At 35.1% G+C, this 14034-nt stretch overlaps 2 protein-coding genes across 6 annotated transcripts in view; one reads left to right on the forward strand and one right to left on the reverse strand.

Moving 5' to 3' along the window:
* The window catches only part of LOC106670312 (atrial natriuretic peptide receptor 1), a 501739-nt gene that overhangs the window by 211373 nt on the left and 276332 nt on the right, over window positions 1–14034 (forward strand). For all 4 annotated transcript variants that reach the window (XM_024228825.1, XM_014400509.2, XM_024228826.1 and 1 more), the window contains 2 exons: window positions 12894–13026; window positions 13142–13223. In XM_024228825.1, the coding sequence (XP_024084593.1) occupies window positions 12894–13026; window positions 13142–13223 (215 nt within the window). The remainder of the gene's footprint in view (window positions 1–12893; window positions 13027–13141; window positions 13224–14034) is intronic.
* LOC106670315 lies at window positions 7676–11708 on the reverse strand. 2 transcript variants are annotated; one of them, XM_014400515.2, is made up of 3 exons: window positions 11511–11708; window positions 8000–8098; window positions 7676–7947 (listed from the first exon to the last, which is right to left on the reverse strand). In XM_014400515.2, exons 1-3 carry the CDS (start codon window positions 11568–11570, stop codon window positions 7753–7755), a joined length of 354 nt encoding a protein of 117 aa, XP_014256001.1. In that variant the 5' UTR covers window positions 11571–11708; the 3' UTR covers window positions 7676–7752. The 2 variants fall into 2 exon arrangements, with proteins under 2 accessions (XP_014256001.1, XP_014256000.1); XM_014400514.1 differs by lacking the exon at window positions 11511–11708 and adding an exon at window positions 11183–11407.

A 14034-nucleotide genomic window follows, 5' to 3' on the forward strand; every position in this document is an offset into this window, starting at 1 on the left:
TGTTAAACATTAAATGAACATCATAAGCAATTTGTGAGCAAGCACCCACAGTATTGAGTTAGTGAATGAAATAATAACGCCTACAAACTTGGTAATTGTCTACCTACAAAACTATTAAACCACCTACTTATTTATCGAAATACCGATCATTCTATTTAACAACTTAATTCTTGATACGTTCGTCTTTATATTAATTTTTCAAAAATATCTCTTTAAATTGTCCAGTATCAAGGTATCAATCAATTTGTAAAAATGTATTAATTTTGAAGTTTCTTTATTGTTCCGATGTAAACCATTACCTACATGGTTTTAGAAACTACTAATTTACTTAATTCGGTTGGTTAGTTCTGTGTGCGATAGCCCCAGATCTCGAGAGCGTTTGGAATTTTCGGTAAGGTGTACAGATGGTTTCTGTGTACACTCCCGAAAAAAGATCCATCACTGACTTTAGAAAAACGTTTTACCATGAATTGGAAGAAAATATGCGAGTAGTAAACGTGTTAAGAGTCCAAACATTCCTTCAACGTAACCCAAGAATTTTTTAAATAGTTTTTATGATAAAATAATTTGACCAGTTACAAGCAATTATTTCCTTTAAAAGGTTTGTTTTTTAATCCCTACTGCCGGCTGTTTCCTTTACCTTTGAGTTAAAAATAGAGCATTTTGCCCATACTATATTGATAAAATAACTATTTTGAATGTTCTCAATTTATAGTTTCTATACAGGGATAATAGTGGTGCTAGTATAAGTCGGGTGTTTATATTATTTGATTGTTTTAATATTGACCACTACGACAGAATATTATCCGAGTTATCTGATATTCCCGAAGACATTTATTGCGCTTTAAATATAAATTTGTTAATATTGCATAAACATGGCATAAACACATTTTCCGCGTGACGGCCAATTCTCAAAATGTCCCAGGACGCGATTTTTTAAAATTATTATTATTATTTCTTTTTAAAGATTTCGTTATTTACCCTTGTATTGGTATAAAAATTAATAAAGATTTTCTAGCTTAAAAATTATCCGTCATGATGTATTGACACGTGCATATTTTGGTTGACAGGTTATACTAAACCGACAGTGCTATCCGAATATCGACAATTCCGAATCAATTTTTCCTCGTGTATTGTTGTAAAATTTAAAAAAAAAATGTATCAATAAGTATAATACCTGTTCACAGAAATTGATTTGACGTAATTCGCTGATTATAGCTTTTTTAAAGAAATTAACCTTTTCCCCCGGTCAAATAACTTTTTTTTGTAATTTTAAATTAACCATTTTTCGCACCAAATTAACCCTTTTTAATTTTAAATGATCTTCCAATTTCAAATGAACTATTTTTTATTAACTTTTTTAAAGTTTTGATTATCTTAATTACCAATTATCCCATTTGAACTTTAAATTAACCCGTTTTAATTTCAAATTAACCCTTTCTTTAAATCATTAGAAAACTAGAAATTATGAAATATAAGCATGTAATCTCTTAGGAGGGAAAATATTTTGACTCTTAGCATAACTAAAGAATTATTTTGTATTTTTTGAGTGTAGAATCTCCAAAAAAGGTTAGGTCCAAATCGTTACCCCGCCAACCTGGTTTTTCCCTTGTAAGACGTAGAATCTTAGAAATCTTGGCGAAGACACGAATTATTTCATTTCCCTACTAGCCATTTTGAACAATTACCGCTTATAGACGAATAATATGTCGAGGAAAGCACTGATTTAATTATGCTCCATTTTGAAATTTCGTGAGGGCAAAGGTAAAATTACTTAGTGCAATGCCTGTTTCTTTAATTAATATCAACTAACCTACCTTGTTAAGTTCAGATTTTATAATTAGGTTTATTAAATTACTATCAAAATTTAATGTAAGATTAGATTTTCTTTATCTTTTCCTGTTCTGTGATAATTTTCTATGACTTCTTCCTTCAGCGTGATTCACGAGTAATGTGTCATTTTCGGAGGCGTTTCTAAAACTGACAACAAATAGGTTCCACTCATCTCCTGATGATTCTTAATAATTCTGTGGGTTTTTTTAAGTGATAACACACGAGTTTCTCTATATAAATAGGCATATCTTCTAAACCTTGAGCCTATAAAAGAAAAATCGGTGTGTATCCTTTTTTAATTGCTTGAATTAAGCCAGGGGAAAATAACCGAATTGACACATTGGCTGTAGTTCCTTTAAGTGAAAAAAATTACCTCTGTGAATAAAGATATCCTTTCTCTTGAGGGTAAAAAGAACTTCAGGGAGGATATTTCGACAAAAGCTACTGAGGAGAGTTTGAAAGAAATACAGTAAATCAAGTTACAAACTCTTCCCTTGTCCTAGCCTATTTCAATACTGACAGAAACCCTTTGGAATTTATTTTTAGTTTTTGGGCTTTTGGCCCGAGTGTGAACACTCATTCTAGAAGCTATACTTTCTTATAAGAAAAAACTGGCTTAACGGTTCTGGTCAGGCACCTATACATTAAAAACTGAAATGCCCTGTCCATTTGAACATTTTCTTTTTGAAACCAAGGGAATCTTTTTCTTTTTCTTTTTTTCTTTTTTTCTTTTGTTGTGGGATGAGGTCAGTTTTAATTAAAATTTCATCGTTCAAATTGCGACGATATTATATTTTGACCCCCCTTTCAATCAAAGTTTATTACAGAGAGGTGATTGATGTCATTCGCACGAGCCCGATTGTTTCCAGGCGGTGAACATTAAACTTCAAATGACTTCGGGAAAATACATCTGTATTTAATAATAACGGTTTTGTCAAGATGTTTAATAAAACAACCAATACAAATTATAAATCGAACCCAAAACGGCGTTTTGCTTCTTTTTGAAATTTTACGCAGTTATCGATATTTTATTCATATGCCACGACTTTGCATGGACTAGGCTGAATAAACTGTTTATGACCAAAGGAACTATTAACAAATGTTAAAATTCCTGAAATTAGTAAATACGAAAAAGCCAAAACTGGGCGTTTTGCCTCTTTTTGCCGTTTTCCACAGTTATTGTTATTTTATTCATATTATACGTTCTGTTCGCTTGGACTAGGCTGAATATACAGTTTATAACAAAAGAAACTATTAACAAATATAAAAAGTCCTGAAATTAGAAAATACGAAAAAGCCCAAACTGGGCGTTTTGCCTCAGTTTGGCATTTTCCACAGTTAGCGAGGCTGAATAAACATATCATTACAAAAGAAACGATTAACAAAAGTAAAAAGTGCTGAAATAATCTAATAGATTATTAATAATCTAACCCATAATAACCTAATTTCTTATCTGTTTCGTACAAATTTTCCTTTTAATGATCTTTATTTAGGGTTATTACTGCTCTATTTTAATATTATTTTAAAAAGTCAAAGCATTATGAACTATTAATAGCAAGACTGCCTTTGAATTCATTTAAGAGTCTCTGAATTCGAACTCGGGACGTTTAGGGCGATGGTTTTCCCCGGTGAACGCTTGAATAGTTGCTGCCACCAACGCTGCTATTTTTATATCACATGATTTCAAATTGTCCAAGGTCACTTATAAATAATTAACAATAGTAAATTATTATAAAAAATAAATGTTTACAAATGATTACACACGTTTACGGAAAGAAACCAGATTACTGTTGCAAATAAAAAATGGAGGAGACTCTCCGGATATTTTCCCCGCGATATTAACACGCGCGCGAGCAATAGAAAAAAGGAGATTCTTGAAAATGAGAGTGAACTTAATTGGACGCAATAAAAACAGCGATTTACTTCAGTCCCTGACTTTATAAATTTTGGTTTATCGGACTCTAGTTCCAGTACGAGAACCAGTATTAGGAAGGACTGGACAAAAGAAGACAGTGAGTAATATAGGAGTGTGAGTAATATTTGGACGAAGGAGCATAGATTAGCGGAGTTTTGGGAACAATAAAACAATTTATAGTTTTGATTGATAGTTGCATCGTGGTCTACCTACCCTCGCTGAATTTTGTTAATTCAGTCGCGTTTCGGCATTTTGCCATCTTCAGTGAATGGGTGATTTCTGTGGAGTCTCCTCCGGGGTTTATCACTCAGCAGTGAGTATGTTCGAAACATGAGTCACACAAGGAAAGCCTTTTAGTAGTCTGGAGTAAACATACCGCCCACCTAAATTATAAAAAATTTCCGTTACCAAATGTTATTTACAATATAATTAGAAATCAGGAGGAAAGGGTAATTGCCTGGACTGGTCGGACCACCTCCTTCCCTGTATTAATTGGTTCACAATTTTTTAAAAAGGTTTTTGAACAATTTTAGAATTTTTTTGGCAGTGTGTTCATAGCAATTATCGCAATATGTAATAATGTACATAATTTTCGTACTGATATTAATGCGTTAATTATATCAGTTCAAATTAGTTGCAAAGAAAGTTTTGTTTATGTAATGTTGATTTTAAAGCGGCGATTGTCTAAAAGTTTAATTATCAAATTTTACCAATTTTTAAAAATAAGCGCTGTAATAAAAAATTAAACAAAGTTGCACGCGAATACAGAATTTGAGTAGGAGAAGATTTTTGTTATTATTACATTTATTTTATATTTACAACAACGAGAAGATAAGACAGTGAACGTGAACGTTCTTCTGTTGCCTTGTTGAAGAACTCTCAGTTTCGGTTGGTTAAGGAAGGGTGTTTGTGTGTTTTGAACTTTGTGAATTTAATTAACCCGTTCGTCTAGTGGAAGTTTACTTTTCCATCAGAAACACCCATCTGACAGAAATCATATAAAATCATTGAAACCACTCGTTTCAATCTCACCCGAAATTACGTGAAGGAATTAAGTAAGAAATTAGTACGTCAAACTGTCACATGGAAAATAGAAGGTGAACGGAATACATAACAACATTTCAATATCATGACAACAAGGCATTTTAGGTAATTAACAACTAGAAAAACTGGACAGAGAAGCACATGCAAAACTACGATAACAATACGCCAAGGACCTATGATAGTGATAACAAGGTCAAATAGACTCCTCCACTTCAGAATAGTTCCACGAAAAAGAAAATAAGAATTGGAGGAAATCTAAAGTTACCAGTCATTGTTAACACATGATTAAATAACATTCATCAAAACTGGAAAAATCCTTTCTACAGGTAGACAGTACAAAACTCAGGGGAGTGATATAACAATATACCGGTCACTGCGAACTGAGAAAACGTGTGCACGCGCTGGTCGGTCGCAATAAAAATAAAATTAAATTAAATAAATACAAAATAAAATAAAATACTAACTTGTTAACGGTTTCCTGATTTTCTAAACAACCAGGGAGGAGAGCAGTTTAATAGCTAGAACCTGCAATAACTGTGGCCAAAGGTAAAACAGAATCCTAGTCTATTAATTACCTTCTGGGCTCCGTCCGAACCCTGGATGATGTGTCGCCTTTAGGACGCGGGAGGAGGCACACGCGTTATTTTGAACGCGATAATTATCAAAACGGAAAAAAATGCTTCTTGAAAATAAGAGAAACTGGCTAATTTGAAAATGGCCCGGCTGAATTAATCTTGAACCAATCACGCTATCAAAAAAAAAAAAACAGTTCCTACTCACAGTAAGTTGTTTTGCAACGTCCAGATTTCGAGCCCTTTAGCTCATCATCAGGTCGAAGGATTGCTACAACCTCGTCTCTCGACATGAATTGCAAAAGTGAACCTGCTGATACCCCCGCCAATGCGATGTTCCAATGAGAAGCTGGTTTATTAATGTCGCTCAATTTGAACGTGCGAAAAGCGGGAATTACAACACAATTTTTCGCTCGTTCAAATTGAGCTCCATTAAAAAAAAACAGCTTCTCATTAGAACATCGTGTTGGCGGGGATATCAGCGGGTTTACTTTTGCAATTCATGTCGAGAGACGTGGTTGTAGAAATCCTTCAACCTGATGATGAGCTAAAGGGCTCGAAATCCGGATCGTTGCAAAACAACTTACTGTGAGTAGCAAATATCTTTTTAAAATAGGATTGAACACCACACTCACTCCATCATTCATCATTTCTATGATAAAAAAGTGTTCAATAATTTTTAGACTAGTTTCAAATGTTTACGTTTTTTGGAGAAAACTTATGCAGGGTACATCAAGCCCAATTCAACTTCAAAATTTTAAATACTGCTCTATACATATATATTATTATTATTATTATTATTATAACAGTTTAACAATTTTTTACGCTGAAAATTATGGTGCAGTCGGATTTGAAATTGGTCAAAAAATGACAAATTTACGGGAAAAGAAACCGGCAGCGTAATTTTGACGAGGGGTAGAATATTTTATTGCATTTTCGCGAAAATGGGAATTCTTCTCTCCAAAATGTTAGAAGCGGTTTAGGTTTTTCAAACAATAAAATTAGAAATGTACTCCGGAATGAAATTTTAAGCAGTACCGCTCTCATATTTTCCAGGGACTTCGGGACTCTGATTATGACAGGCGCCTAACGTTCCTTGCACAAATGTCGATTTGGGAGGCTGAAGAAAACTTTCTTCCATACACCCTACGGACTGATGTCAATTTCACCTGTAACGACATACCATACAGTTCGAATTTTCGAATGTGAACAGAGGAAAATAAGAGAGAATTCGTATTTTAAATTGACAAATCAAATAATGACAAAGTTACGGCAAATAGTTTGATAGATAAACAGACATTTTGTTTGCTATTTATTAGTCACATTTCATGTTCGAACTGCCTGCCTTGCGAAAGGTGCGAAGATTTCATATTTTTAACCACTCTTCACCGGTTCTCAGAGCGATAGATTCAGGGGAGATGGATTGACAAGCATTTTCTATCTTTTGTCGCAGTTCTTCAACTGAGATTACTGGGTTATGATTAACGTAGACATTGTTTTTTAAATGGCCGCTCAGAAAAATCAATTCGAGTGTTAAATCGGGTGACCGAGGAGGGCAACAGATCTGGCCATGAGGTTCTATCCACCAATCCCGCAAATGACGATTCGAATAACGTCTCACCTACACAGAACTGTGTGCGGGGCATCCATCAAGCTGGAGAATCAATATGTGTCGTTGTTGCAGAAGAATATCTAATAGTGTTGGTAAAACCTCCCTCAAAACATTGAGCACCATTTAAAGTATTTTTGTAGAAATAAGGCTCAATTAATTTATTCCCGAGGAGGCCACACCAAACGTTGATACCGTGAACCACGTGATGATTACAAAAGTACGAATTTCTCGTATTTTCCTCTGTTCACATTCGAAAATTCGCACTGTTTAGTATGTCATTATAGGTGATATTATTGGATTCATAAGTCTGTAGGGTTTATGGAAGAACGTTTGACGTTGACACTTTGTATATGCCCACTGTCAATACATAGTATAAGAAGAATATAAAAAAATGGAAACAAAATGAGAATAGGACGAAATCCAGATGTGCGGTACACGGTAAGATAAAAGAACCCTTACCAAAACTGGCTAGCATATAGTTTCAGCCAAAAGTCCGGGCAACTGAACTAAGGCACTAGAAAAAGTACAATAAGCCCGATGGTTGGGAAATGCTCAACCCTCTCTTCCTAGATTTCCAATCATCATGAAAATCTGCATTAATTCGCTTATATATTTATAATGTAAACATGTGCAAGTACATCTGTGAGTAATGCTTGTACAATTAGGAAACTATGCCTGAGTGTTATTGTACTGAATAAATATAGTTATTTAATTGTGTTTATTTTTCGTAATTGGGGCCGTGACCGTTCTAGGTATTGTTATCGCTTGCAAGTACGTCAGAGGTAAGCATCGCTGGTTCGCACGCCTAGGAGGCTTATTGTTTTTCTCACTGTTTGCCAGGATTCTCTTGCCGATACCGGTCCGACCTGGGGGAGAGATATCCTCCAAGTCAATTCGGTACCTCTTTGGTTTTCCCTCCTTTGCCTGGCCCAGAATCTTCTCCTTCTTGGGGGATCGCCGATGTTCTCCTCCTGAGACGAGACTTATTAGGTACGATAGGTACGCTTTTAACACAAGTTTTACCGTTGGAAACTGTTGCCAAGGGTCCATCGGAGTGTCGTTAACCGTCGTGAAATGGCGAAGGATATTCCACTCGGCGGGTGAATGTCTCAGGTTCCCATGCTGAAAAAGACATTTCATTTAAAGTAAAGATAACACGATCGACTTAAATAAATTTTTAAAACCGGCTAATAAAATCCAAAGGATTATTACACCAGTAAAATATTTACATTTACAACTTCGTAATAAAAAATAAATTAGAAATACCAGCGAAGCGTTTTTGCAAGATAACTTAATGGGTCCTTTAAAGAAATAAATTTTTTATGTTTTAAATGAAGTCGACTTATTTGTTATTTTTACGGCGATTTACTATTTAATTACCTGATTTCCTCTGTAATGATAACACAGAAAAGGATAAAAATTATCATTTGTGCCAATCATCTTAATTTTTCATTTTTCACTTTACTTATTAATTTAAAAATCTGTATCATGATTTGTTTTTTATGTTTCTAAACAATCCTTTTCTTTACTTATTAAAAAAAAACATCTACACTTCTGCCTGTTTTATTACAAAATAAATAAAATGAGGGTTAACCTATCAACATTTTTACTTAATATTCATTTAACAATAACATGCTGTTATTAAAAGATTATTGTTGGGGGACCGCGGTAGCCGAGTGGTTAGCATGAGAGACTCTCACGCCGCGGTCGTGGGTTCGATTCCCACCGGCCCTTTTTTCCCAATAACCCCCCAAATTTGAACACACATATACGAATTTGTCACATGGCTAATATGCATAGTTCATAACGCCAAAAAAAAAAAANAAAAAAAAAAAAAAAAAAAAAAAAAAAAAAAAAAAAAAAAAAAAAAAAAAAAAAAAAAAAAAAAAAGATTATTGTTCCTTCACTTATTGTAGAATGAATGCTTGTTGATGGTAACATAAATAAATATTGTTGGTTTCTTCAAATTACAAAAAAAATCAACGTTAAAAATAGCTATAACATAAATTAATGTAAAAGAGTTTTAGGGGTGTGGGAGCAATGTTTATACCTAGAAAAATCCCTTTGACTTTATTATCTAACAAGCTGAAGTCCACCCAACAATGTGGGTGCATGAGTTGATAAAGAAGAACATAAATTTACAGTGATCAGGGCTGTCAGGCAGCCATAGAATCATTAAATGTGTATGTTTTTATTCGAAAGCAGTCTGAGAATAAGTAAATTGCCTATGCCCTAGAAGAACAGAACAAGGTTACCTTGAGGAGGAATCGTAGAGTATGGGACATGACGGTATAAAAAGAAACGAATACCAAACGAAGAAACTAGAAAGAAGCTCACTGTTCATCCGTGAGACCAAAATCACTAGACGTCCCGGAGAGTGTGCTAAAGTTGGAGCCAGAATACAGCTTGAAAAAGAACGATCAGGCACATGGGAGGCATAGTAACTCTCTTATCATTTCTCTCNTCTCTCTCTCTCTCTCTCTCTCACACACACACACACACACACACACACACACACACACACACTTTCTCTCTCGCTCGCTCGCTGTCTCTCTTTCTGCAGGCGAAAAACTATACCGGCCATTGCCGTTTTAATTGACACCTAAAGAAGATGTGCAAAGCAGAGAGAAACATGAAAATCCATGGACATCAGTCCATTTACGTTTGTGAATGTCAGTCCGACCAAAACAATAAAAAAAACATCCTTAATCCATTGAATCTGGCCCGATCTTATAAAAGGGACTTTAAACCTAGCACTGAAGATGTCAAATCCTGCATCCAACAGTCCGACCACTGACGATAGTCAGACCAAAATAATCGATAATGACCAAACTAATGACTGTAGCATTTATCATATTCAACATCGGGCTCGCCGAGTTTGTGAACGGAATGTAATGTTTAATAGTAGAAAATGATGGTTCTGCTCGTGAACAGTTTTGCGCAGTGCACCGGAATACTAGCATAAATGCTCATCATCAGACTGTGCTAGCAATCTGCACCTATATTTTCATGCAGATTGTAGACAATGACTCGCAAATATTAAGCATTACATAAATAAATGTTGGTGGTTATGTCGAAAAGGCGGTACTTTTTTTCCCAACCGCCTCCCCACCGTGCCTAAGGGATATCTCATACCGCCGAACCGCAGCCACTGATATAATTCCAAAATTGATAAAATTTAGGGAATTGTCCTTAAGCCTTCCTCTAAGCTCTTCTCTTCAAAGGAACGGCCCAGGGAATGTAACTGGTGATTTTTGTATTTATTTTTTAATTTTTTTATTATTCCTTTTTCACATTGGGGCTATCGACATTGGAGTCATATCAGGCCCCAATATACAGTGAGAGATTATGGTGTACTCGATATTCCGCCATCGGCCCTCTCACTTACTCATTCACAGACACACCTATTTATATACACACTTTACATACAGAACATTACATACAATTCATTATATACAGTGCATACATAAATTAGATACAATAATAACACTCTCAAGATGGAGAAACACCCCCGTTTCTCTTAAACTTAGGACAGGGGGACCAACAACACATTCTCATATTGTGTGCCAATCTTACTCGCTCTCTATAAAGGTAAGAGCTGGCACACCCCGCCCAAATGTGACACAAGGAGCAACCCTTCTCTAAATCGAGACACTTGCGCGGGGTTTGCCCCAAAAGCAGGTGTCCGAGTTTCAATCGGGTATGACCTATCCTCCAATGTGTAATTATAATCTCTTCCTCGCGTTTCAGACGATGATGGGCCATAGTTCAGTCGTACTCATGATACGCAAGAGTTTCTCGGAAGATCGCGGTGGTTTGGTCTGGAGGGCGAAACTACCGGATTTAGCCGCCTCATCTGCACGTTCGTCGCCCTCCACACAGACGACTAATTTTTCCTAGGCGCTACAACTCAGTCTGTAAGCACACTCAGGATGTCCGTACGGACGAGATAGGCGGACTGAATCCCGATCCGATTTCTAACAACGTAGCTCAGTAAAGCGACCTGGCTAGCACTGCAAGAGCGTTAGTGATGGAGAAGAGATGATCGAACTCGTCCGGGAAGACGCAGGGAGTGTTTTAGAGAGGGAGAGTTTTATTTGTTTTATTGCATCATCATTGCGTTAAGGGAGCGAAATCTCAATCAAACGTATTCTTGACTCCTGAATACCAGAAAGTATTGCTATGTCATATTTCAATTTTCCATACCCCACATCTCGTCAAGTAATCCGAACTATGCAAAAGGTATTTCAGGGCCCCACACCAATTGACCAGATGAATTTGTAGATCTTGTATAGCGTAGTTTATCTTATTGTCTATTACAAATAATGTTTTTAGATAACAGATCAACAGAAAATAGGTTTTTAATTGTATGATTAAGTAAATAAGGACACTGAACTGTGCAACTTGACTTTTCATACTTTGTCATAAAAACGTGTATTTTTCGGAATTAAACACTTGAAAGCTTAAGTGTTTTCTTATCCGGCTACAATTTGTACAGCTACCATTTTGCTATGTATTATTCAGTACAACTTACCCCAAGCCATCGGGATTCACCTTGGGCCGACATATGACTTGACCCTTGTGACTCGTCCATCTAGGACGACTGTTTTAGTCGAACGTACCGATCAAGGCACCGATTCGAGGCAAAAACTCTGTGGAAACAATAATTTGGAAAAAAATATAGAATCACATGGCCGGATTAACATCTGGACCTGTTTCTTTAACAAGCACGATTTGGAAAAGTCAGTTGAAAAGGCAACTCGGCTTCATCTCGTTCGTAGGGGAAAAAGAGCCCTCTTGAAAATGTAATAGACAACGCGTTCATGATTTCTTCCGACAGTTACCCATTGCCGACTTTTATCAACACTTTAAATTCTGAAAGAAGGAAGTTTTGCGGCCTCGCTTCATAAGAACGCATACTGCACGATAAAATATTGGAATTTCTAGAAATAAAAAATATTTTTGCACACCTTTGTTATCCGGAAACTTGGTTGGAGATGTACTGAAAGTATTTAAAAGAACTGCATTTTATTTAAAACTTACTCTATTATCGTTCTTATTTTCAAATTCATAATTTTACATGTAAGATAGTTTTTTAAATAACACACAGTCTGTAACCTACCTTTCATAGATTTGGTTTCACAATATTTACTGTTATTTTTGCATTTATATAAGCTTTGGTTTCTACTTTTTGATGATTACAATATTATAAAATACACTACGAAAAATTATATAATAATCGGAGAAGTATTAGTACTATCTTTTTGCATTTCTTCAGAAAATTTTGATTTTGGTCATAAAATTTCATGACAATTATAATTTTATGAATGGATTTAACAATGTAAAGGCTTTGTAATCAAATTTTTAAACATAAAATGAAAGAGTGTATTATTTGAATCGAAAGGGGTTGCTGTTTTCGTACAACTCGGAATACAACGGCCTTTGTGCCCAGTAAAAAAGTATCTTTCGAAGAAGATTTCACCACTCTTTAAAGTCTTCCAAGTATGGGATTAAGTAAATCGGGGTTAAGATTACAGTAATCGGTGTTAAAATGGATGTGAAACCCAAATGTATGAAGGCTTTAGTGCTTAGGGTATTATTACTACACCCAGCTTTGGCTAGATAGCCTAGTAGATATATCCGGCCCGGAGGACCAAAATGTGCAGCTTAGGTTTTAATCTATTTAACTATAACCTTGGTTAGGGTTTTCATAAATTTACTGCCTCTTTCAGTCCAATCCATTAATAATCCGTTTTATAGCCATGGATCGTAATAAGATTAAAGTTTATTACATTAAAATATTAAAAATAGGTCAGTGTTTTCTATATAAAAATACTATAAAGTAAATATAAATACGCTTGTTTTTAAAATACAAAACCTGAGTACCCTATTGAAATTAACAAATGAAATTTTCCAGATTGTCGCTCACTACATCGGCATAAAAGGCTCGCTAGAGTACGTTCCTGATGCCAAAATCCACTGGGCAGGAGGAAGGACCACGCAACCTTCCGACGTGCCAGAATGCGGTTTCGACAAGTCGCTTTGCAAAAGTATGCATCTGTTTTTAAACAGTAACACATAAGTACATATTTGGGCTGAGAGTATATGCAAAAAACTTTTTTTTTCTTTGTGAACATCTCTGAGAAGTGTATTTTTGGTTTTCAGCCATGCCCGTTTACGCTATACTTACCATCGTCCTCAGCTCAGTGGTCGTAGTCCTGGCAATCGGCTCGGCATTCATTTACAGGTAAAATTCTTGTGTTTGGAAAAAACCTTACATATCAGGTGCGTGGTTTTGTTTGTATTATAAGCTAAGAAAATACTGCAAGCCATATTTAGGTTTAGCAATAAAAAAATAAATCTAGTTTACCATCCAAGGACATACGATATGTTTCACCCCAAGACATGATTACCTATTAAATTATTGGACACAGTTAAAGAAGTTGAAAACGAAATTGAGGAATAATGAAGCGTTTCAAGTTAGGAGTTAAACAAACGTATTTTTAATTGAAAATAGCATAGACAACAAAAGTAAATATTGAGCTAATTTATCCTTTAATTGAAAAGCGACATTATTTACTTGCCAAAGCCAAGATTCAAAGATTTGCAATAATTTTTAACATTAATGATTATTAAAACTGCAATTAGTTATTCAATTAAGCCGTCATTCATATAAAAGGTCTAATAATTTGTTAATTCTGATCCTTGATCTTTATATGGAGTGTTAATTGCAATATTTGTAATTTCCGACTCAATTGATTTCCGGGTCATAATGATTTCTGGTTTGTGCCTTACCGATTAGCCAAATTTTCTAGGGATAACATAAAAGCGTCCATGTTTGAGTTTATATAATGCAACCATAAATTTCAAAACAGTGTTATTCGACCTCAATTAAATCTTAAAATCGACTGTTTAGCAGACTCGTAAAGAAAATAAGACAGTTCGCTTGTGAGTGTGAAATATAAGGTCATTGGGACCTTTCGAGTATATATATATATAACTCGAAAGGTCCCAATGACCATATATATATATATGAACGTTCTTCTGTTGCCTTGTTG

This window comes from Cimex lectularius, unplaced genomic scaffold (genome assembly GCF_000648675.2).
Source record: "Cimex lectularius strain Harlan isolate CLEC.00 unplaced genomic scaffold, Clec_2.1 scaffold165, whole genome shotgun sequence".
Lineage (NCBI taxonomy): Eukaryota > Metazoa > Arthropoda > Insecta > Hemiptera > Cimicidae > Cimex > Cimex lectularius.

What these genes read in the sequence shown, in the direction of transcription:
- LOC106670315 (XM_014400514.1), bottom strand. Translation starts at nt 11,392, where the DNA reads ATGAAAAGTCAAGTTGCACAGTTCAGTGTCCTTATTTACTTAATCATA. An exon ending in ATTACTTGACGAGATGTGGG is followed by an intron (nt 8,099 to 11,182) that starts GTATGGAAAATT and finishes TGTCTTTTTCAG; the next exon opens with CATGGGAACCTGAGACATTC. An exon ending in CTTGGCAACAGTTTCCAACG is followed by an intron (nt 7,948 to 7,999) that starts GTAAAACTTGTG and finishes GTCTCGTCTCAG; the next exon opens with GAGGAGAACATCGGCGATCC.